At 33.3% G+C, this 25,566-nt stretch overlaps 1 protein-coding gene across 4 annotated transcripts; it reads right to left on the minus strand.

Annotated features, from left to right (window-relative positions):
• Nucleotides 1–1,168: 1,168 nt before the first annotated feature.
• Nucleotides 1,169–25,546, minus strand: LOC144970324 (tyrosine-protein phosphatase non-receptor type 11-like). Of its 4 annotated transcripts, none has more exons than XR_013644934.1 (16): nucleotides 25,352–25,546; nucleotides 21,202–21,321; nucleotides 20,237–20,431; nucleotides 18,928–19,090; nucleotides 16,805–16,921; nucleotides 14,117–14,242; nucleotides 12,428–12,527; nucleotides 12,030–12,109; nucleotides 11,478–11,630; nucleotides 10,767–10,958; nucleotides 10,085–10,242; nucleotides 9,550–9,617; nucleotides 7,574–7,725; nucleotides 6,434–6,558; nucleotides 1,979–4,120; nucleotides 1,169–1,923 (listed from the first exon to the last, which is right to left on the minus strand). XR_013644934.1 is itself a non-coding variant. In XM_078909841.1 (15 exons), exons 1-15 carry the CDS (start codon nucleotides 25,369–25,371, stop codon nucleotides 4,054–4,056), a joined length of 1,836 nt encoding a protein of 611 aa, XP_078765967.1. In that variant the 5' UTR covers nucleotides 25,372–25,546; the 3' UTR covers nucleotides 1,169–4,053. The 4 variants fall into 4 exon arrangements, 1 of the variants encoding a protein (XP_078765967.1); XR_013644935.1 differs by having other exon boundaries at nucleotides 1,169–1,573; nucleotides 1,937–4,120; XR_013644933.1 differs by having other exon boundaries at nucleotides 1,169–1,573; nucleotides 1,937–4,144.
• Between the last annotated feature and the right edge of the window lie 20 nt (nucleotides 25,547–25,566).

The following is a 25,566-nucleotide window of genomic DNA, read 5'->3' on the forward strand; positions in this document are numbered from 1 at the left end:
TAATTTCATTAAGAGGACCTATATGGATGAGGAATAAATGTTTTAATGAACTGAAATTCAGAAACAGTTCAACTTCAAACTGATTATTGAAACAAATGAAAATATTTATAAGCAATTTCAGACAAGATATAAACAGTACTATTTTTATTCTTCAGTATCTATATAACATAATAACTTCCCATCTTTGAGAAGAAAAAAAGACTGTTAAACAAAATAAGTTGGTTAGTGGAACTTTCTAATTTTATTCCAAATCAACCCATCAAAATCTGATTATGTAGCAGCACGCAACTGTTTGCTGCTGCTACTACTACGATTACTTTGAAAAATGTATATATTATATCTATCTTTAATGAAGCTGAACAAACATTTCCGTGGTCAATTTTTAAAAAATAAATTCTTGACATTTATCATGATTTTATTCATTAAAATAAAATGTCAAACAACATTTAGATTTTCTTTTTTTCAAATTTATGATGACTTGGTTGTAGCACCATTAAGTAACTGGTTGTTGTGGTGAATGTATAAAATTGTGCTTTATAACTAAAGAAGAAGCAGAAATAATGAATAATAAATAATGAATAATAATAAATAATGAATAATAAATAATAATAATAATAATAATAATAATAATAATAATATAATAATATAATAACAACAATAATAATAAAAATAGTGAATGTGATCTTAAAGAGGTTATCTCATGCCTAGCCACGAATTAGAACCAGAGAAATTGTCATTCTATAAATTGTTGTTTTAAAACATTTGATTGTGCCTTTATACTTTACACAGCAAACCAAAGGAGCAGCCAAGGCGTCCCAAATCGGACAATTAAGATGCGAAATGCGATAAGTCTAAGTAAGTAGTTATACTTTATATATCAATAAATAAAGCCCATATCTCAATGTAATGTATCATCCACACAAAGTTTTTAGTTAGGTGTATGGGAGTGAAATTGGGGATAAACAATTTGGCTTTAGATCACACATCAGAACTCGAGAAGCAATTTTCTGCATAAACTCATTGAAGTTCAACAAGATGTATATGCCTGTTTTATTGACTATGTCAAAGCTTTTGATCGTGTGCACCACAGTAAAATAGTCCAAACTGGTATTGGGGACGTCACTTAATTGGGACAGCCGCTTTAATGGGATGATTCTTGCTGTTTATATTTTTTGGGACAGATTTTTATTTATTTTGTTAACGTATTTTTATTTAACCTAACAAAAATAAATTATCCAACTATAGTCAGATTTTTTATTAATAGCACATGTTTTTCTAGTTTTTCTCAGCTGCCCCTCTATCAAAAATTGTAAAATTTTGTGTCAACCTCAGAATCAATTTCTCTTAACTGAATAAAGATTTTGGACCGTATTGATGCCATATCAAAAAAGTTTTCTTCTTTAAGACCTATGAAAAAGTACTTTAAAACCGCTGTAATAAAATTCGAGATTTTACACTGTAAAAAATGTAAACAAGTTATGCACCACAAAGTAAGAGATGAATTCATCGTTTGTCAAAAAAAATCTTGTGCGGACACGGTAGTTCTGGCTAGTAATTATGAGTTCATGTCATACTAGTTTCTGTTTTTTTTTTGTTTGTTTGTTGCTTTAGGTCTCTTCCAACACAATTGAGGTTATATGAGAGACCGCTGAAACAAAAAAACAAGCAATCTAACAAAAATAGTACAAATGTCAATCAAAATCATAACCTAAAGATATCATAAGCTAAATTATAAATAACCAAGAACAAACAGGCAGAGGATTTACAGGAAAAAAAATATCCCCTGTCAAAAATACAATCACAAACCAAAGAAGCAGGATAGGCTAGTAAAGAGAAGAAGAAACGACATCACTATCAGATCGTACACCCATGCGAACATCATAGGTATATGATTCAAGGGTGATGCTCCCATCCAACCACCCGCTTTATACCATACTAGTTTCTGAATAAAAACGCGCTTTAACTGTTATTAAGTTACAACTTTTGTAGGTTGCATCCAATTTTGAATTTATGATGTATCTATGCATGAACATTTAACGCAGCACTTAAAGGTTTTTTTAAAAACCTATAAACTCTTAAATGATACGATACAGAATCTCTCTCAGTTCTACTCTCGTAAAACTGTGAACAAAAGTCTACTTGTATCTATTGATAAGCCATTAGAAAGGACGGGAATGGAATTGGAATTTCACAATCAACCCTGAGACTCACAGGTTCTCTTACAGAATGTGATGACTGATGTGCCCAGTATTTCCTTGTTATTGTTACTGTTAGATGATGTTATTGAACACATGTACATATTTGTGGAAACACTGTATCATAAATTGATGAATTTCTACTTTTGACCAGTTGACATTAAATTTATGTAATCCTCTTTGATATTAACACAAGCTATTTCTCAAAGTTTTGAAATTAAAATAATGTTGGAACCGTGTGATGTTCACTTTTATTTGTATTCATCAGAAATGTATATTGACAGTTATAAAATGTAGATGTGTCCGATAGTTATGGATAGCCACTCATTCCTTCATATTCGGATATTGTATGTATATTATATAAGTTTCAATTAACCGATCATTCCATTTTAACAAATTCCTCCAAAATGGATAAGCAGAAAATTCATAATTTTGATTCTGTAAATCATCCATGAGTTCCAATCCTTATCAGTTATCGATTTTTATACAGCTGTAATAAGTGAGATCCTGTCCTACTGTTTTAAAATTCATGAAAAAAATATTTTTTTAATTAAGACAAACTGATTCAGAGGCTCATACAAATTTTTGCAGCTGTGCATTGAGGAACAGCAGAGAAAAAGAAGAAAAAACATGCGCCATTTATTTAAAAAACTATGGTAAGGGAATATGAATTCCTATCAAAATGGGTTTTTTTTCTAAATTATATCATTATAAATGATTATAGAATGTGGGTTGATAGAGTCCAAGTACCTCGCCAGGCAATTTGAACAACTTTCAAATAAATTTTGCTTTTGCTAGTAAAATGCTCTGGTTTCCCTCCTCTATTTTTAGAAAAATTGACGAATTAGGGTTTGCAACGTATTGAGCGAATCAGTGATTTTCATGGACGTGATCTTGAATTCAATATAATTTCATTTACAAGAAAGCGGCGTAATTGTATGAATCTTCAATATTATTAGTTATGAGCATTTATTCATATTTCACTGTGAAAAAAATACAAAGTGACAAAAATATAGCATCTGTTAAATAATATATAAGTAACAATTATTCTACATGATACATATTATTTCTAGTCACAAAATCAGCAGAGCAAATAATTGTGCAACTATCCATATTTAATATTTTATAATACTGAATTGATAGTGACATTATATATAAATGAAGAAAAGAAAAAAAAGAAAAGACAATATAACTTAAAGAAAAAGAATACAGACCTGCCAACTGCTCCAAATTCCTATACAAGTCATGGCATAAGACTTTAGTCAACAAGTACCACTAATATGATGTTTATAATTCTAAATCACATAGAAACAACTCCAAATAGGTTTTGGTGCTTCAGAAAATTACATTTTTGCAGTTTAAAAAATAAAAAATAATAATGGATTGAGAATCCCTTTAGAAATGATATAGTTAGCAAATCTGAATATGTGTGTGCTTAAATTGTCATAAATTAGGGATGGAACAGTGTTATGAACAAAAAGTAATAAAACGAGTTGCAAAGTTAAAAGTAACTGAATCTAGTTGTATCCCCAAATTACTGTGCTCAGGTTCAAGCTCTTTAAAACGATCCTGGAATCACTGATGATGCTGATCAATCAAAAGTATACTTGCAATATTACTAAATATATGATATTAGGAAACAAGTAGTAAAGTTTTATAAATAATTAAATACTCATACAGTGGACGCCATTTTCAAAAAAATAGGTGATTGCATTGTCATCATAAATATTGCCATTTAGTTAGTAATAATTGTTTTCTTGAATAATGACAACTGGCGATGAAGAAGCAAATGACTTGGACTATTCTTTTTGCAAGCCAAGTTAATCCTGATAGACTGCATCTGGTTATGTTGCTTCTCTCAGTGTATTCCGTCAACAGAGTTGATATTCTGGTACTGTTGGGAGTGGTCGTCAGATGCTGATGGCCTGGAATAACAACAAAGACTTTTACTTCAATTTTAATACGAGAAAATGTTAGTGTTCCATCAGTTTCTTTGCATGTGAAAAGTGAGAAAAAAGAAAAAGATAGAATAAATAAAACAGGTAAAATGAGTTTGTTTTTGTTGTTTTTTTTTTCACTTTTCTCTTTTGCCAAAGTATATGACAATATTAATTAGACAAAACTGGTGCAAAAATGAGCTGTACAAAAATTGACTGAAAATTTTCAACAAACCACAGACATGATTTTTAAATAAATGAGTGCAGTATATGAAAGGAAAGAGATAAGAGACAATGTATTACTATTAAATAAGTGCCTTGCAGAAGTAGAAGAAATGCCAAATATGCAAGTCACTCAACTATGTTTCACGAATTCTTTCTTCTTTTTTTTCCTATTTCTTGCTTTCCTTTTTTAAATATTAGAATTTGACAAATTGACTAATTTCAGTTAATTGACTGAGAATTTACAAGTCTAAAGTACCATCATCCAACTGATACTATGGGGGTTTGAAAAATTGCAGTTTCCTTGTGAGTCAAGTTTTCCGCAAAGTGAGCAATCGGACATCCTAAAAAAGCACTCGCATTGCAAAAAAAAAAGAAATTTTTATAAAGCAAGTACAAAATCAATATAATGTTAATCTTGCATATGATAGACCTGTAAATGAGCTCTATAAAAATTGACTGAAACTCTTCGACAAACTGAAGATTCAATTATTTTTTTAAAAATAAGGGCACCATTGGAGAGCAGAGTGATAAATAAAATATATTAAAATAGTGGGTGTTATTTCTTACTGGAAGTATGACTGCCATAATTTGATGTAGAAGGAATGCTAAATAAGCATGTCATTCATATAGGTAAAGATGACTTCATCAAAGTCATATTCCTGCCTCTGGAATTTTTTTGACATAGTCAGAAAAATAATCACCATTATCATCTTTAACTTCTAGCCATGACCAATTGAATTTATTCCTCACATCTTTATCGATGTCGATGCTCGACAAGTCTGAATTGAATTGCGATCCACGAACAGCTCAGCCATTGTGAGAACATTAGAATAATGTAGCAATGAGCAAACTTGATTTTCAATCAGTAAATGACAGAAGAAAAAAAACTTAAATAAATATGACTTCAGGCCAATACACTGAATTATTAAGTAGAAGTGAATTATCAAGAAGAAACTTCGGCAGGCGTAGCGAGAATCGAAATGAAGGTAAATCGCCACAAAACAGCAAGCTCGCTTGGGCTTGAGCAAAACAATGGCAGAGAACGTCCTGGTTTGCACGGGAATTAATTAAGCTACTTACCATTGTTCCTTATAATCTTATTGACTCAATCAGTGAAGAAACGGTCAACCAGTTTGTTTACAACGTGAGGCAATCGAAATGTGCGTGTAGCAATCTATCCTAACTTTCGATTTGAAGGTGTCTACATAACGGACTTCCGGCATTCGCAATTTACTTTATCATAGTTTTGAGACTCGCCAGGTAAATGTGGTCAATTTTGGCTTAGATGAAACAGTGAAATTTATCGCTCGGTGGCTCAGTTAAAATTGGCTACAGTTGGGATCACAACGGGTTTGGAAAGTGAAAAAATAATTTAACGAAGGATGTGTGAAAATATCCAGGGAAGTGTTCAGACACACCTTTTATAAAAAGCGTCGCTTAGTCTTGGCAATATATACATCGTTAATATAAACGGTCCCCATGAGCTATGCGTAGCGCTGTGGAACACTCCTAATTACTTTACGGTCATGGACTACGATTTGTGAATTCTTTCTTTTTTTTATTTATTTATTTCTTTCTTTCCTTTTTTTAAATATTTGAATTTGACAAATTGACTGATTTCAGTTAATTGACTGAGAATTTACAGGTCTAATATGATCAAAAGAAATCAAACATTTTTATAGCAGGAAAAAAATAATTTGGATTATAATGGATTCCGACAGTGTATATGGGTGAAAAATGTCATTTCAATGATACTTTGACTGAGTCCATATGTAGAATTAAAAATATCGGACCTGTAATTGCTTCGTACCCAAAAGGTACTGAGTTCGATCACCCGCCGCTGAGCTGTGTGGCCTTGAGCAAGCCACCTCACCCTAGCTCAATTTGTGGCGCTGCACTGTGGCTGAAGCCTGGGTTAATCTAGTCTTCCCTTGGAATAGGCCCTAGAGACAAATTTCCCCTATGGGATGAATAAAGGGAATTTTATTTTATTTTTTACTTTTTCTATTACCATCATATTAAAACCGCTGTTACCATAACTGATACAACTACCATGAGTATAATTAATATCATTACTTGGGTTCTCTCTTCCTGACTGATGACTTGGGCAGGGGTGGTACAGGAGGTACCTTGGCCCTCTTTGCAGCCTCTACAGCACCAGTTGCATACTTAATATTCGTGTATTCTCTGCCTCCACCAGTCTGAAAAATCCAAAGATAAACTTTCAAAATCTTACGGAAAACCTAGCTTTTGCAAAACACCACCTTTACTCTTTTTTTATTTTTAATAAAATCATTATAGGCTTTGTTAACCCTCTACATAATGCTCAAATACTTTCCTCCTCTCGCCCCGCTCCCCTTGAAAGGAAAAAAAAAATATATCTCAAGAGATGTGGCACCAATATGTTTAGGAAAATACTAAACATAAAGCTCTGGACAGTCTAATTATAAATGAACGCTCCCCCAAAAATTATGCTTTGTTTTTTGAGGTTTTTTTGTTTGTTTAAGGGTTTTTACAGTGATTTCAAAACATTTAGGTCATATCAGCACAAGTAGAAAGGAAGAAAATAGGACAGTTTAAAAATTCTTGAATTACCATTAAAGCACCCAAGAAAAACTAAGACAAAGGGGAATCTGTTCAAATACGGAACAAATATAGATTTTAAGAGCAAACTGTCAGTGTGCTTAGTTTGAGATCACCTAAATGTCTCATACTGGCACAGCTCCCCACTATGGACACACTCAAAAAATAATAAGTGCATAACAGAGAGATGATTTACAAGACAAAATATATCAACGCCCAAAACTCCAACTATAAATTTGACTGTTTCCCTCCCATCCAGGTAACTGGCCAGGGCCAGGACAAAACCGAGTAATCTCATTCCGAGAAAAATACAGAAAGCATGTTGGAATATAGATATAGGGTGACAGAAGACACAGTAAATGCCTCCCTGCCCACCATGGAAGGTCAAGAACCCCACCCAGAAATGATGCTATCGTATGATACTGACAAAGATTCTATTTCCCCAAGACACTATCCAAACTTGTCTTCATTGAGGCATTTAAGCCAAATCAATTTTGAAAAGTGGGCTTTTAGAGTTATATTTTTAAAGAGAAATCTGTTATACCAAATTAGCAAGCACTTAGGCCAAGCAGATCACAGATGAGGTAGAATAGCTTAGTACTCAACCTTGTATCTGGGTCATATCCACCTTACCTGCACTGCTATCTGCCGTTGCCTCTCCACTTCCATGTACCTCTGTACTGCTAGGTAGACAAACTGGTACTGACTTTGTGTCTGGACCAGTCCTGAACGCTGAGCACGTACCATAAGAATGGTCTTGAAGATATCAATATCACAGTCAAAACCTTAAAAAAAAAAAATTAATAAAAAATTAAAACTATGAGGCAGTGAACTAAAAAGATAACACCAAAAGAAAAGTTGATAAATGGAAATATATTTTTCTCTTAGTCATCAAGAAACATTGCTTTATACTTCTTATTGTCATCATAGACCCAAAAAAAATGCCAATGATTACATTGTCCTTGATGACATAATTAAGTTCAGAATGAACAGTTGTAAAGTTCATAAGTGATAATTACAACAAGCTGTATTATTCTCTTGCAAAATGCTTTGTTTTAATACTGAGTGACAAATGTTTTGCAGTGAAAAAGATAAATTTGAAACTTATAGAGTTAAACTATCTTGATGAAACCAAAACCAGATTAACGATTTGGATATTGGCCTTTCATTGATATGAATTTTCAAATGATATCTATGTACATTATGATGTAGTAGATCATTTATCAAGGAACCCCCAAATTTTTTTATCTTTTTTTAAAGACTAAAACTAAGGCTTTAAAGTGATTTGCATAAATGTTAAACTCCATCAAATTGCAAATACAAATCAACACCATAATAAACCGACATCATAATTATACCATAAAATTTTGTTTACAGTAAAATCTATCAAACCTTTGTCTCATATGTATTTGAAATTTCAAATTTTACTTCACAGTGAATTTTCAACATGTTACAAATGAATATCGGCTGAAAGCGATAGGTATGCAAATTGGCAGAATGACCATAAGAAAAATTGCCAATAATTTGAACTGCCATTATTCTTCAATTTCAAGAGTTTTGAGTAAAGCGGGAATGATAGGGACAGTTGTAGATAAAGTGCATTGCTTTTCATCTCAATTGAGAATTATACTAATTACAGATGAGAGCCAAATTAAATTGCCATTTGCTGACGGTAGTGAGAGAATTTGAAGACATGACAGGTAGAGGTACAATAACAAATACATCCAGCAAGTCAGTAGGTTTGGATCTTGAAGTGTCATGGTAGGGAGAGAAATATCAGAAATGTTCAAAACAAGCCTTGCCATTACTCATGGAAACATGAGAACACAGTGACATTGTGATGAGAATCTTCAACCTCAAACATGCCTTTAACAACTTAACATGCAGTTGAACGGGAAATATTTGATCTTTCATAAAATTCATTGGACTTTACAATTCCTTCATGATACAGAGATTGAATGACCTTTCTCTTTTTCATTTCACTTATAGTGACATCAATCAACGTCATTATCGGCAGCTAAAAGGTTGGGGGGGGGGGGGGGGGGGGGGAGGTAACTCATGCTTGACAAATGTGTTAAACTTATTTCCAACAAATTTCCTCATAACTATGCCAAACCATTTTACAATCCATCAAAACGTTCAGGCACTATTGGCATAGTCAAAGGAAATATATTCTTAATTAGCTGTATCCCAAACTGACTGACTTAATTAAATGATATCTGTATAAAGAGAAAGAGCTACATAAGCTATTAATTGAATAATGGGATCACTACTTGTCTATTCTTGTCTATATCATGGCAAGATATTTTCTTCCTGGTATATGGCAGTGACTTTAGAAAAGCCAGATACGCAGCTGTTATATACTTATAAGAGCCACTTAAACAAGCAATCAAGAACACTCATGACAAATTAAAAAGACATTACTCATTACACTTCCTCCTTTACCACAATAGCAGATAAAAAGAACTATTAAATTAGCAATTAAGTACCACGATGAATACACTCTTCACAAATTTAAAGACATTACTAATTACACTTCCTGCCTTATCAAAATAACAGATAAAAAAGAACTTTTAAATTCGTTTGAATATAAAACATGTTTTATTTACCATAAGCCTTGACTTGAGCTATCAACATATCGGTAACAATGAGAGTTCCAGTCCTCCCAATACCAGCACTGTGAAAATAATTTTTTTTTAAATCTTGATTTTGCCTTTGATGTTTATAAGAGTTTAAGGTAATTGAATACTGTACTACCCGCATATGACAAAATATTAGATATATTAATGGTGTGGTGTAAATAGAGAAATAATTACAATTTTCAAACAATGATAAACATTCTTTTAAAATAGTGAATTAAAAATAATTCCATAATATCATTGTTCCAAACTGACACAAATTAAAGTTAATACAAATCGGCCTCAAATTGTTTCATTCCTTTAAATCAATACTCTTAAACTTTTAATCATGATGTTTTACCTAACCTTACCTATCTCCTTGGCACAAAATGTCTCGATCTGCTGTTTTCTACTCTGTTAATGGCTGTGTTCTCAAAATGATGTATTATTCAGCTTTCAACATTATTCAATAGAAAAAAATGTATAATCAAATCACAACCTTGTAGTCTAAATCCATTCTACAAACCTGCAATGTACAATGACAGGTCCAGGTTCGGGCAAGGACTCCAGCTGGTTGTTGATGAGTTCAAGAAAGTCTATCATGGATCCAGGATCATCTGGTACGTTGTAATCCGGCCACACCATATAGTGAAACTGGTAGATGTTACGTGGTTCTTCTATTGACTGGTGAATGAGATAGTAAATCAAATTTATTCATCTGTCACTAGTCCTTCAGAGCCAATGGAGCTGTATTTTATCCCAGTTTCTACAGCATGAAATGGACATTAGCAATTGCTTGCTACCCTTTGGATGGGATACTTGTCTATCACAAAGTACTTTTTGTCATCTAAGAGACACAGCTACCAAACCACTGCTGGGTGAACAGAAAATAAATCTTGATTTCACCCAGGATCGATTTCAGTCTATTGCATGTGAATTGACAGCAATACCAACTGAGCTGTTGGGACCCCCAATCTCTGTCAAAAGTCCTTATAAATTTTATGTTTTTAGTGTAGTTAATAAAGTACTTTGCATTCATAGGGTCATATGCCTCTCTGTAATGAGGAATACAAGCATTGAATTGACTAATGATTGTGTAACCATCATTTCAAGGCATTAAATGAAAATGATAAAGGAACTATTATCCACAGAAACAATACAGCTCCAGTCATATATAATCAATTTACAACCATAAGCTAATTATTTACCTTTCCATTTTTATCTTCTTTAGTGAGTATCATTTCCCTGCGAACAAAAGTCTTGTCTGATGACTCATTTATTAGCTTGACTCGATATTGACATATGAACTTTTTCTTCCCATCATTGCTAGAAGGACCTTCAAAAACAAAAAGCTTTTCATGGTTTTCTTCCAGCGTTGGCCAATAAATATTTATTTGAACCTTAAAAGATGGGAAGGAGAAAAAAACATCACATTCATTTGATAGAAAATATCTTTATCAATTATCTTGACAAATCAAGCCAAATATTAAACTGAATCTCTATTTTTTTTTTAATTCATAAAACTTCTAGAGTAAACTGATGGTTTTAAGGACAAGAAGCTTATCACACTATCTTTCAAAACTCATTCGTTTATTCTCTCTTGCTTTTAAAAAAAGTCTAAGCCTGGATTTGTTCACCATACAACGTCATTGTTTCATGCTAAACGTTAAAATCGTAACAAAATAAAAACAAAAAAACAGGTCTAATATAAATATCTTTTTAATGTTGTAAAAGTAACTTTTTCAAAAACCTTTTTAAAATAAGGGATAACCCATTTGTTTTTTAAAAAGTCCAAATATGAATCTGTTGTTATCAAAAAGATAAAAGTTGACAATGAGTGAGAGTATCAGCACTGTCATGAGAGAAAGGAAACGGTCGGTTAGACTAAAATTTATAAAAATCAAAATATAAAAACTTACTTTTCCTCTTTCAGTAATTCGAGCAAGGTTAACAATAACCCTCACTTTCTCTTGCCAAATCATTCTATAGAAATCCAACATTGTTGAAGTCAGAGGAGCTTGTGATGCAATATAGTGACGTTTGGGTTCTACTGGTGTTATGTCTTCGTCAGTCTGCAAATAGAAAAATGAAAAATGGTACCCAAATGTTTACTGCTATTACAAACACTTGCAAAGTATAATCATTAATTTCACTGACCAATCCTTTACTCTAATTTGATCAATTGCCCTATGCCTCCAGATGACCTCTCATACATCATTTCAAACAGTATTTGAAAAAAAAAAAGTAACAATGCTTTAATGGAAAAGATATGTTAAACAATTGGCTACATAAGCATCTTAATGTTATCTCAATATCATAGGCTACTATCAGCACAAACATAAAATATGTATTTTGGGGGGAAAATTTTGATAATTTCAAGAAATTAAAAAATTTCTATCAAGTTAACATGTAAGATTTCAACCCACTTTTACGGAGATCACTACCTTAAAAGACGTGATTATTATACTTACCCATGTGATGTGGTTAGCATTTATATAATCAGTGCCTATTTCCTCACTGCCATCCATAAGAACAACTCGGGTATAGTCATCTGTGTTTTAAAAGAGAACAATGTCATTTAAATTGAATGAATTTTTGTTTTGTTGAGATGATACTGAGGTAAGACTATTACAAAATCAATAGGGATAATCTCAATGGTCTGTTTATATAAATATCTAGTGCTCTTATTGGTACATTATGCATGCATCTTCATTGTTGACCACTTCTTATAAAAAGATAAATACTTGGAAAGTATACTTGGGGGTATTAAAAACAGTTGAAATCCTCCCTTGAGTAAGCAGTTTATGGAGCAAGAGTTAATCCTAGTTTATGTCATGTGAAACAGAGTAACAAATAAGAAATAACTTACATGGTAAGATGTTTTTGTATCGGTTTTTAGACTTATTCTCTGGTTTGCTCCCTTTTTCTCTCTGGAACTTCATTCCAGTAAATTCTGATTGTTGTAGTTGCTGAAGGAAAGAAAATAAATGGAAATCTAAGGCCAATTCACTTTATCTTATGAACCAAACTAATTCTTAAAAACCATTCAAACACATTTGTTCCCCCTTTATAGTCTCATTCAAGACAAAGAATTGCTGGTGATATGGGGGGAGGGGGGGGGGGGGGGCATAACCAATTTAAGGGGTGAGAAGACATAAACCCTCCTAGCAACGAAAAATTGCAAGATGTAATTGTTCTTTAGCTCTTGATTATATTCAAATTACTCCAAACATTTTTCTATTTTATTTACACCTACCCGAGTCATAGAGATATCTAGCATAAACAAAACACATGTTTGGTTGGGACTAAATCGGTTCCCTACACTATAAATAGCCCTACAGTGGTGAAATAATCCAGAGAAACCATTCCTGGTCTATGACGGAGAAATTTCTGCTTGATGTATATTAAACAAGCAACCAAATCTTGAAGGGGGCTGAAAATAATTCTAAGGTATTGTGAACTCAACCCTGATTAATCAATTTATTTTCACCACATTCATTTTCATGGTGCAACAGACAGGATTCTAGTTAGCGTTGGTGTTGTCCAATGGCAGTACCAGAATCCACACACACATCCAACTACCTTATCCCTCTGTCAGTAAAAAAAAAAACTGTCAGAAAATTTAAACAGGGCTCTTTATATGTAAAGAGAGTGGGCTCAATGAAAACAGCAATTGTCTTAATACAGAAAATAAAAAATGACTATAATACAAGAATGTAGTGCTGTTAAAACGAATAAAGAATAAAGTAGAATAAAGTTCTAAAAAAGTCATAACGCATCCTTTAGACAAAACACATGGTGAGATCTATCTTTTTCACAAGTGGCCTCAGAAAAATGATAAACAGATGTAACGACATGTTTGAAAGTATGTGTTAATTGCACAGTAACAAATAGACAATGCAAACAAATCAATGGTTACTTAATCAACATCAAATCTTTTATTTTTTTTTTTTTTTAAGGGTTTTACGGCGCTTGCAACACATTAAGGTCATATCAGCTCCAGTAAAAAGGAATAAAATTGGATAGTAAAAAGTTCTAGAATTATAATTAAACCACACAAGAAAAGGTAAGACAAAGGGGAATTGGTTCAAATATGAAACAGATGTAGATTCCAAGAGCACACTATCAAATTACTTAGTTTGAGGTTACCTAAAAGTTTCACCCAGACACCAGCACAGGATCCCAAGAGGAATACACTCAAATGGTTACAAATCATATATTAAAAATAAAAAATAACGATACATAACAGAGAGATGATTTACAAGGAAAAAAATATCATCTCCCAAAACTCTTAACTATACATACATTTGACTGTTTCCCTCCCAGCCAGGTCTCCAACCAGGACCAGGACAAAACCAAGTAACCTCATTCCAAGACAAAGACAGAAAGCATGTTGGAAAACAGATATAAGGGGATAGAAGACACAGTATGTACCTCCCTGCCCGCTATGGGAGGTCAGGATCCCCACCCAGCAACATCAAATCAATCTATTTATTCATTTGCACATCAAATCTAACCCTCAACCAGGGACTGCAACACCATATAATAGCCTACTCACATGAAATTCTCCCCAAAAGCCTTCATGGAATGCTGTGCTAGTCTTGTGACCTTCATCATCCTCTAACTGGAGCTGTTTGATACGATTTTCTAATGATGATGCCATCACACGACTATTATACAAAGGCTGAGGATAAAGAATTGAGGAGTAATTTTTTTTTTTTTAAGTTAGTCTCTTTCATTTAACAAATATACAAAAATACTTTCTACATCATTACAAAAACTGTAGATGTTGTCCGTTTGCTTTAAGAAATTTCAATGTTTGCAGTATTTTCTTTTAAATCATATCAAAGCCTAGAAATGAAACAGAGAGATCACACATTTGGGGTTCATCAAAGCAAGCATCACGCAGAAGAGAAAGATATGGAAGATCCCCAACAAAAATCAATCTGAGTTTAGGATCCCTGCCATACAGGAAACACTTCATGTTTCCTAACAAACATCAGTTATGTGAGGCAATGCAGAAGACAAAATATACTGACTCTCGCAGAAAAAAAAAAAAAATCTGAGATATGAGGTTGTGAAAAGGATGTTTTCAGAAAATTCGCCACATAATTAAGATATTTAGGAAAACATGAAAAAAACTCATTTTCATCAGTTTCTCTGGGTTGAATAAAGATAGAAAAACCAAAAAACGCCATCTGTCATCAAAATTATAATAGATATATAGCTATTCAAATTGTCTTAAAAGTATGACAAAGTATCAATTTTGTCCACTCTGTTTGGAACCTTTGAGAAACTATTTCTGCTATTCTAATGGTTCTAGACTGTCAGTTTTTCAATTAATTATTATTATTCAAGCTAGAGAAACAGATGAAAATGAAATCTTTCCATAGTTTTTCATAAGTTTTAGTACTGGAGTATTCCTGTTGTGAATGTTAAGAAAACACAGCCCCATACATGGAATGGGACAATAGATATATAAGAAATAGAATGAGTTGACCTCCCTCGTGAGATGGGAAGGAGGAGCTAGGAGGATTACCAGACCAACAAGGAAATATTAATTTCAGTAACAGGAAAAAAATACACCACTGGCTTAGAAGTTTTTAAGTAATCCTCTTGATTGAGTTTTAAAAATCTTTAAAGAAGAAAAGAGAAAACAATGAAATGTATAATGAACCTAATTATGACAGCCCCAAATAAATCCAGTGAGCTAGATCCCCTTCCAACATCGCTTTTAAATTCTTGCATTGACAAGCTTATTCCATCAATAACTGAAATAATCAATCAGTCACTGCAAACTGGTATCGTCCCCTCTTGTTTTGTTGAAAACTACAGACCCCTTTTAAATCTTCCCTTTATTTCCAAAATCTTGGAAAAAGCAGTTCTTCACCAATTAAATTTACATTTAAAATTAAATGATCTATATGAGCCATTTCAATCAGCTTATAGGGAAAACCATAGCACAGAGACAGCGCTGTTAAGGGTAGTAAATAATTTGATTTTAAATGCTGATAAAAATAAGGCAAACATTTTATGTATGTTGAACTTATCAGCTGCATTTGATGCGATTGACCACAACATTCTGTTGAATCTAATCGAACGTCTTTTTGGTATCAAGGATTGGCGCTGAATGGTTCGAATCTTATTTAACGAATCATCAACAGATTGTTGTGGTTAAAAATGTCAAATTATCTGATCATCCTCTGAGAGCCCTTGGATCAATATTTTCTGATTTTAATCTAAATTACCAATTTTATGCAGACGATAGTCAAATCTTTATATCAGCAACCAAAGACCATTTTACATCTTTTAATTGAACACTTCCAATCTTGCTTTGGTAAATTGAAAACTTGGATGGAACTGAACAGATTAAAACTTAACAATAGTAAAAGTGAAATAATATTTATCATTAGGCCAGCAATACTTAAAAATGTAGAATGAGAATCAATCGTTTTAGGAAATAGTGTAATTGAAACTGCTGAGGTTGTTTGAAATTTGGGTGTATTTATTGATTCAGATTTGTCTTTAACCAGCCTAGTAAATCATATCATAAGGTTAATGTACATGGAAATGAGAAAAATACTAGTGTTAGACATCTCATTACAAGAGACATCTCGGCCTTGTTAATTAATTTTCTAATCCTGTCAAAGCTAGATTATTGCAATTCTCTCTCTTTTATAAATAAAGACAAAATAAAATCCCTTCAGGGAGCCCAGAATGATGCTGCCAGGCTTATTTATAGAAAGAGGAGGAATCAATCTGCATCGAGTTTGCTTAGAGAACACTGGTTTCACGTTGAAAAATGTATAGAATGTAAGATCTCTACTATTGTTTTTAAATCACTGAACACAGATTGTCCTGGATGCATTAATGACATTAAATTCTACATTCCAGCCAGAAATCTGAGATCAAAGTCTGATAATCATATTCTTGTGAAGCCAAAAATGACTCACAAAATTGGTGAACATGTGCTTGAATATTTGGCACTCCTTATCAGGAACTCCCTTCCAAGATATATCAGAGACAGTAATGATGCAGAATTCTTTTAAAAAACATCTTAAAACGTTTCTTTTTAATATGTAACTGTAGAATTATATTGCTTGGTTTCATACTGAATGTTTGAGTGGCTGTATGTTTGAGTGAAAGTTGTCACATTACTATTAAGGGCTTTGAGCTTGTTGAGATACAGGGTAAAGCGCTTTTTAAAAACCATATATTATTATTATTATCAAATATCTTGGCATACATGTTTGATGTAAACCACAGTCCCAGATGTCTCCACCATAGGAATCTTCTTGTAGTGTTCCACTAATTCAGACAGGGATGGAAAGGTGTCACCACCACCAACATCATACTGATTGCCCTGTAAAAAGAAAAGTAAAAGTGTCAAATATTAAAAACTTCTTTCTTTTAATGTGCAGCACACAAGACATCTGTAAATTCCCTCCACAAAAAAAAAAAAATATTAAAATTTTTTTTTTGTAAATATATATATATATATATATATATATATATATATATATATATATATATATATATATATATATATAATATATATATATATATATATATATATATATATATATATATATACACATACATAGCTGCCAACTTTTCAAAAATAAAATAAGGAACACCCATTTGGCCCGGGATGAGGGGAAGACTCCGGCAAGGGCCAAGACAAAACCAAGTAATCTTATTCCAAGACAAAGACAGAAAGCATGTTGGAAAACAGGTATAAGGGGATAGAAGACACAGTATGTACCTCCCTGCCCACTTTGGGAGTCCAGCACATTTGAATCGTTATGAAATAATACTTTCCACAATGAGATCAAAATTTCAGAACAGACAAAATAAAGAATTCAACTGCCTCAACTTTGATTAGGACCAATGCACAAGCACAATTGCAAAATAAATGAAATAACTTAGGATGTTTAGAAATGCATAACTGCCAACCTGGTACACCACTTGAGAGGGCGTTATAGGGTAAAAATTAGGGAGATTGGCTAAGCAGTAGGCGATTGCATATATATTTCCTTTCATGCAACATAATGGTCTTTAAGTAGTACACTATAATAGTAGTTATAGTAAAATAAAACTCTAAATATTGGAGAATTCCTACCTCTTTACTTTGACAATATAAACACACCTAAAATTGGAGTATACTTATTTCTCTTGAACCTAAACCATTATAAAAGCTTGAATCAGATCAAGATGTCTGTTTTAAAGGGATTGAATTTTTATTTTTCATAAATCAATAAAGGGAAACAATCATTGTTATGTTTAATCTATATAAGCAATTGATTTTCTGATTGAAAACCTTCCAATTAAAGATGTTGATTTAATTGTATTTTTAATTAAAACAATATTTTTAACAAATAGTGAAAGTATCAATACTATCTGAGAACACTAAAAGTATATTCCGAGGATAACGTGCCAGTCAATACAAGATCTATGTGGAAAACGACCAGCCATGGCAAGAGAATGTGATAAAGACACAAACGGTAATATACTTATCGACAACAACGAAATTTTGGAACATTGGGCAGTATACATAAAAAATCTATATGCGGATGACAAAAGAGGGACGTGCTTGGATAAAGAAATCTCTACTGCGAACACAGGTCCCCAGATTATACGAGAAGAAGTAGAAGCTGCTTGCAAAGAGATGAAAAAGGGGAAAGCGGTAGGAAAAGATAGTTTCTCAATAGAATTGATTGACGCCCTCGACGATCTAGAAATAGACATTCTGACAAAAGCATTTAATGTCATACACGAAAAGGGTGAATTGCCTAATGTCTTAAGACAATCGGTATTCATTACCATACCCAAAAAAACATATTTTTAAAATAAATATAAGATATGTATTAAATTTTTTTAATGTGCCATGGAGTAAGCAGGTCTGAATCTGGAAAGACTCATTGTGAGTAAAAATAAATAAATTTTCTTTTTACCAATTTCCCGCTCATATCCCAATTTAGACAAATTTCAATTTAAAAAATTTTGTGAACTGAATTTCATTGGAATATACTTTACGTTTACAAATTACATGTTTGTCAAAAATAAGTGGTCTGTATCAAATCATTTGGCAAATTTCGTAACAGGACTTGGTGAAACGGTGCCATTGATAAGCAACTTCACATTGTCCCCATATTATTCAACAGTTACTTTAATAAAATAGTTTGACAATTCATATCCACTTGCTTCAGTTCTGACTAAAAGCTGGATGAAACACTTTGCTTCAGAAGACTTAGCATTTTAAAAAATAAAACAACAAAAAGAAAATCAACAACAACAAAATAATTATAACTCCATTTTAAAACTGGTTTTAAAGAATTTATATAATTATATACAGATTTCATATCTTACTAGGCATCGTATCTTGACATGAGTGACTCGTTCATCACACCGCACAGAGATAACAAAATCACCAGGTTTGCTCTGACTCTCCCTGACCAGAAAACTGGAGTTCTTTCCCTTTTCCAATAGCAGTCGTTCAGCTTCTCTTCCATTTAGATGGCCATGAAACCATCTGTTTAAAAAAATAAATTATAATAATTAGGTTTACAAGCAGCTAACAAGAGAAACAATTGATTGATTTTAGGTTTATAGTACTTACAAACTTTTCAGTCAGATCACTTCAGCACTGGGATAAGGAAAATATGGGAAATTTATTGAACGTCACAAGGTGCTTAGAATAATATGACAAAGGGGACTTATTCCAGCAGAGAACAGAAATAAGTCCAAGAGTAATCTGTGACTCTTGTCTAAGATTACTTAAAAAGTCCCACCACGGGTCCCAAACATACAGTCGGATGCTTTAAATCCTACATCATATCATAAATAAGGAGAGATGATTATTAAAAAGATAATCATCTCCTACTACAAAACAGTCATCTGACTGTATCCTTTGCAGTGATAGCAAGGTGAAATATATCAAATACAAAAGACACCAGATATTTAGGAAAAGCAGTGAGTTGACACTTTCCACCCACCATGAACTTGACATATGCCCATAAAAGTATAGGAAATATAATTTTTACAAAAACATTCATAAAATAAAATTGCACCAAATAAATCAATAGAGAATAGATAACAAAATTGTGTGAAAATAGATTTGTAATTATTATAGCACTGGTGGGAGTGATAGCGATGTTGACAACAATGACGATGATGGATAATGATGATAACGATAATGTCAAAAATGAAAAGGATGATAATGATGCTTTTGGTAACTATGGTAATAAGCTAGGTAAAAAAAATATTAAAACTTAGTCTTCAATGAAATGGTATTAGACCTTCCAATACTTGGCATAAAGAAAGAATGGTTAGCATTTGATTCTAAACAATTCAAATTTGATGAGGAATTATTGTTACAAATAAGCATTAATTGCTAAATAGCAACAGAAACATCAAACGGGGCTTGGACCTATTTAAATAATATTAAACAATTATTCAGACATTCAAATTTTCTTGTTCTTGCAAACTTGTAAGGCTTTGAAACACACAAATCTTAATTAATAAGTTGTCCATCTGAAGTACCAGGCTCTTGAAGCAAATGTATCTGAGTTTTAGCAACATATATAACAAAAATATATAATTGTTGTTCTACCTTCTGAATAATACACCTTTCTCCACCCAAAAATAATTGTAAGTCATCACCCCACAGAACTTATACCTTTCTGGAGTTGGATCCACTGATGCCATAGGATATTTCAACTTAATTATTGCACCATTTTTCTCTTTCAGTTGTTCTTGATTATCCATATAATACCCTACAAGTTCTGACAGGGTTGCAAATGTCTCTCCTCCATAGAGATCAAATGAGTCCCCAGTATTTTGGATCTTAATGTGGGTCACCTCACCATTGCGTCTGAAATGAAAATTACAAGAAAATATTCCACTATACATTAAAATACACTACTTCAAAAACATTTATTCAAACTTTTCTGCTGCTCAAGCATCAAGCGAATAGTCCCTACCCAAAACGTTTATGTTTTGTTTTAAGAGCTTCAACAAGGTTTGTGACACTCAAGGAAAGGACGGAGGTAGATCCCAATTGCTTGTGTAATGGGCTAGACTTGGAATCACCTAGAAGTCTCACCTAGAAGTCTCACCTAGAAGTCTCACCTAGAAATAAGAATAAAGCTCCATATAAAAGGGAAACACTCAAATGGTTTCTAGAATACACTCATTAAATTTTAAAAAGGAAGCCAAAATTACCAAAACTAATACCTTTGAAAATGAAGAAAGTGAATAATCTGGGAAAGGAAAAAGGGGTGAAATAAAAATCTGAAAAGGTCTGAATAATACAGTGCCAGACAAAGCAACAAGAGAAATTAAATTAAATCAATTTCTTTTTAAATAAAAAAATCAGCCTTCTGAAACAGGGGATCAAACCCAATACCTCCTGATTGTTGGTCAGGCACACTACCCAGTTGCTCAATGGCTAGGACAATGCTTATATATTCAGGTTCTTCACAAAGATTACGCAACTTCAGCTGCAACTTTCTTGAAATTTGACTTTTAAACAAAGTGCCATATTTTCCAACACGTTTGTTAAAAAGGGTTCTCAATTAAAACCTTAAGCCACTTTTAAAAACATTTTTGCATTAAAAGCAGTGATATAATGTAATGACAGACCTGATGGATAATGTGTATGCACCTTCTGTGCTACTAGGTCTTGCTAAGAAACTCCAGTCTTGTCCCTTTTCCATCAACAGCTTCTCTGCCTGTTGTCCACTGATGTTTGGATGGAACCATCTGAAGTAACCAAAGATGTAAGAATGCAGTGAGATATGATTACTCATTCCTAAGTCAAAGATGTAAGAATGCAGTGAGATATGATTACTCATCCCTAAGTATACATATGAAATAATGAGAATCTTTACATCATGCACAACAATTGCTTTCAGAGTCGATCATCACCCTTGGTTATTGTAATATTTTATCTTTCTATGACAAGATGACTTCTAAAAACATAAAAGGAAGATAGAAGAGTGGTTGAGAGAGAAATATGGGTAAGGGAGAGAGAGTAGGAGAAAAGATAGATAGATAGATAGAGAGAGAGAGAGAGAGAGAGAGAGAGAGAGAGAGAGAGAGAGAGAGAGAGAGAGAGAGAGAGTTATGAATTGATTTTCTATTCTTTCTTTTTTTTCAATCCCTACTCAACATCTATTCATCCAAGGACATCACTGGCCTTGTGTCACTTTTGACATTTGGTGCCAACCTGTCTAGGCTGACATCATAAAAATGCGAGTGTCACCAAAATTTATGCCACTGAGTCTGAGCACAAGTGTCAAAATTTGACACCAAGACCAAGACATGACGATTCAATGAATTCAATGGTGATTTTTTCATTAATCGGGAGACCTTCCATAAGCTACTACATCCCAAGTATTCTTGTTCTAGTAGTGGGTTTGGGAGGGGGGGGGAACTTTTTTTTAAAGTCTCCCCCCTCCCAAACCCCCTACTAGAAGTTCTAGTGTAGGGGGTTTGGGAGGGAGGAGACTTAAAAAAAAAAAAGAAAAAAAGTTTCCCCCCTCCCAAACCCCCTACTAGAACAAGAATATTTGGCATGTAGTAGCTTATGGAAGGTCTCCCCATCCATCTACCGTGAGTCAAGTGAGTGCTTTTCGTAGAAAAATGTTTGACACTGCAAAAACCTGCGGAGAAACATTTCGAAGAAAATCACAAAATCCTTGAATTCCTCGGAGGATTACCACCACTGTTATAAAGTAAAAGGCTTGGGCTTTCCATTATTCCAAGTCCAATAAAATACAAAAAAAAAACAACACTCGACACTCACTGAAACTGAAATGCGCAAGCACTGCTACTGCTAGAGGTAGAAGAAGTAGAAGTGGAAGCAAAGCTTATTCTAGGGAGTTTAATAGAAATTCTAAATGTACCTCACACACTTGAAACCAATGTCATATGAAAGAGCTGGCAACACAGATTACAAAACAGTTTGAATTTTGTTTGTATCTTGATTAGAAATGTAGTTACGGCAGTTCAAAGTCTGAAATTTCAGACCGATTTTTACCCCAAAATTACCATTGCAAAGTTGTGACCGAAATCGCGTGATGTTTAAAAAAATGGTTAAAACAGTCAATATGGAGTTCTTATCATATATTGTATACCAAAATGTTCGTCTTATTGAGGACAATGCATTTACATTAATAAAGAGGAAGATAAACATTTCAAATTAACACATTATTATATAATATGACGCAAATGTTACATAATCAAAAACTCGGCTAGATGTAAGAAACAATTTGCTCTATCACTTTTGGATTTATCCCCAATATCTCACTGAAACAATTGCAAATAATTCCCCTCTTCTAATAAATACATAGAGAATAAAAAATGGTTTGAGAGTATTTAAATGAAAAGATATAAACATGTTGTGTAATGTCATAATGAGTTTATTTTTACCTATGGCAATTTAATTGCATATAAATAAAATGGTAGATTGAAAAAGTTCAAATAAATTGAAACAGATTCCCTATTATACCTAATTAGAAGGAAAGTTCTGGCTTTTAATACTTTAAAAACTTCTGCTGAACCACTTTGGGTTTATTGCTATTACATCATTTGAACTGACAATTAATATAATTTTATCCCCCCACCCCCTCCCCCCTTCTCTCTCAATATATGGGGGTGTCAAAACTAATAGTAATAGAACTTCTTACCATAATAATTATTAAGGCTAAGGCCTTTAGAATATGGATACAAATGATAAACATATCTAAACATATGGGAAAGAAACTTCATGACTTGATGGCAAAGTAAAATTAAATTAAATTAAAGCAATTGGTATTTTTAAAATATCGATATTATTAATATCGGATTTCACAAAGAGAAGAAATATACGAACTTTTAAAACAAAAACTATAAAAAGCCTATAAATAAAGTTGGAAAGTATGTATTGAAAATAAAAACATAGCAAATAATAGTACTGAAAATATTATGGACTACATTTAACATAATACATAACTAAATTTAAAATATCGGATATCGTTCCGGCAGCCATGATGAGAAGATAATGTAAACAAGGCATTTCGGCGCAGAGTTAAAAGGTGTCTGCGCATCGATATAGAGCCCTGAAATTTGGCATGAATAAAGTTTAGATGTTATTCTAAAAACAAGCGTTTAAATTTTAAAAACACACGCGGTAAATAAAAAAATAAATGCCTTTGAAAATTGCCAAATTTTAACTTCATATAACTTCTGGAATTATTAATGGATTTTCCCTTAATTGGCACCATAAAAGGAAATTGAAAGACGAAAATAATGATATCAAAATATCTGCGATATTCCTCTTTATAACGAAGTTATGCATCTTTAATTGAACCCCCCAAAATGCGAACGGCAATTTTCGGTCACAACTTTCCTATGGGCGAGTTGGGTCAAAATGGGCGAGTTGGGTCAAAATTTGACTGCCACTGCTGCTGCTCACTAAACTGCCTACTTATTCTATTCTAGCTGCTATTGCTATGCATATTTTACAGCAATATTTCTAGCCGTGACCCATTTAATTCATTCCTCACATCTTCTTATCTAGGCTCGAGCTCGAACAACTAAACCAGCCGAACACATCATTGCAGTGAGTTTTGTTGAGTTTTGAGTTTGTTGAGTTTGCGAGAGATCCACACTCATCACTACACTCACACTCGTCACAAGAGACTTGACTTTCTTATTTAATGATGGCTTTTGATAGAGTACGCCACGAAGAAATACTAAAACAACTGCACTCCATTGGCGCTGATGAGAAAGACCTCAGACTCATGCAAACATTATACTACACCCAGCAGGCATCTATCAAAATCGGAAACTCTACAGGAAATTCCATTCCTATTAAGAAAGGAGTCCGTCAAGGGTGTGTTGCCTCACCAGATCTGTTTAATCTATACCAAGAAACAATCATGAGGGGCATAAATAATATGGAGGGAATAAAAGTGGGAGGTCACAACATAAATAATATAAGATACGCAGACGATACGGTACTCATTGCAACATCAGAAATCCAACTTCAAAAGATTGTTGACAAAGTGGTAGTAGATAGTGAAGCCAAGGGAATGGAAGTGAATATCACCAAAACGGAATGCATGGTAATACAGAAAAACCCCGAAAACAACAACACCTGCAATATAACGATTCACGGCGAGCAACTTACCAACGTAGAAAGTTTTAAATACCTAGGTTCAATAGTGACAACAGATGGAAGATGTAACCGAGACATACGAGCAAGAATAACTCAAGCCAAACAGGCCTTCATGGACCTGGAAACATTTTGAAAAACAAACAGATGTCGTTCGGGATTAGATTCCGAGTCTTGAAGTGCTACGTGTGGCCAATCTTGTTATACGGATGCGAAAGCTGGACTACAAATGCAGAAAACACAAAAGAACATTGAAGCTTTTGAAATGTGGTGCTTGAGAAGGATGCAGAGAATATCGTATACTGCACACAAAACGAACGAAGAAGTGCTAAAACAAACATACCAACAAAGGAAACTAATGCCCTTAATAGTGGATCGACAACTATCCTTTTTCGGACACATAGTAAGGAAAGATAAGAATGAATACCTGGCAAGTTGTGGAAAAATACCTGGTAAACGCGCCCGGGGGAGACAAAGAAAAACACTCATAGACCAACTGAAGGGCTTCACCAGCCTAACAATCCAAGAGCTGTTTGAAAAGGCAAGAGACAGGGAGGAATGGAGAGAGATAATTCATGCAGTATCCGAAGCCTGGACCAGGCATGGAACCTAGAAGAAGAAGAAGATTATTACCTCCTGCTTGATGCAGCCATTATGGCAAGTCAGTTGGAAATAGGGGTATCTCTCCCTTTTTGAAAGAAAATCTAAGTTTCTAAAAACAGAGCAAAGATCATTCGGTCGTGAGATCAAGACTCTGATCCTGAAATAAACCGTTCACTCGGTGAGTGGAAGGATGAGGATCCTCTATCCTGAACACCGGAAGTTATTATTTATGTTCCGTGAATTTG

This window comes from Berghia stephanieae, chromosome 4, assembly GCF_034508935.2.
Source record: "Berghia stephanieae isolate SIO BIC M18660-M18661 chromosome 4, UCSD_Bste_1.3, whole genome shotgun sequence".
Lineage (NCBI taxonomy): Eukaryota > Metazoa > Mollusca > Gastropoda > Nudibranchia > Aeolidiidae > Berghia > Berghia stephanieae.

Coding starts and splice junctions, on each gene's coding strand:
- LOC144970324 (XM_078909841.1), bottom strand. CDS start 25,371: ATGGCTGCATCAAGCAGGAG. Junction 20,432..21,201: donor GCATACACATTATCCATCAG/GTCTGTCATTAC, acceptor TTTTCATTTCAG/ACGCAATGGTGAGGTGACCC. Junction 16,922..18,927: donor ATGTCAAGATACGATGCCTA/GTAAGATATGAA, acceptor TTCTTTTTACAG/GGCAATCAGTATGATGTTGG.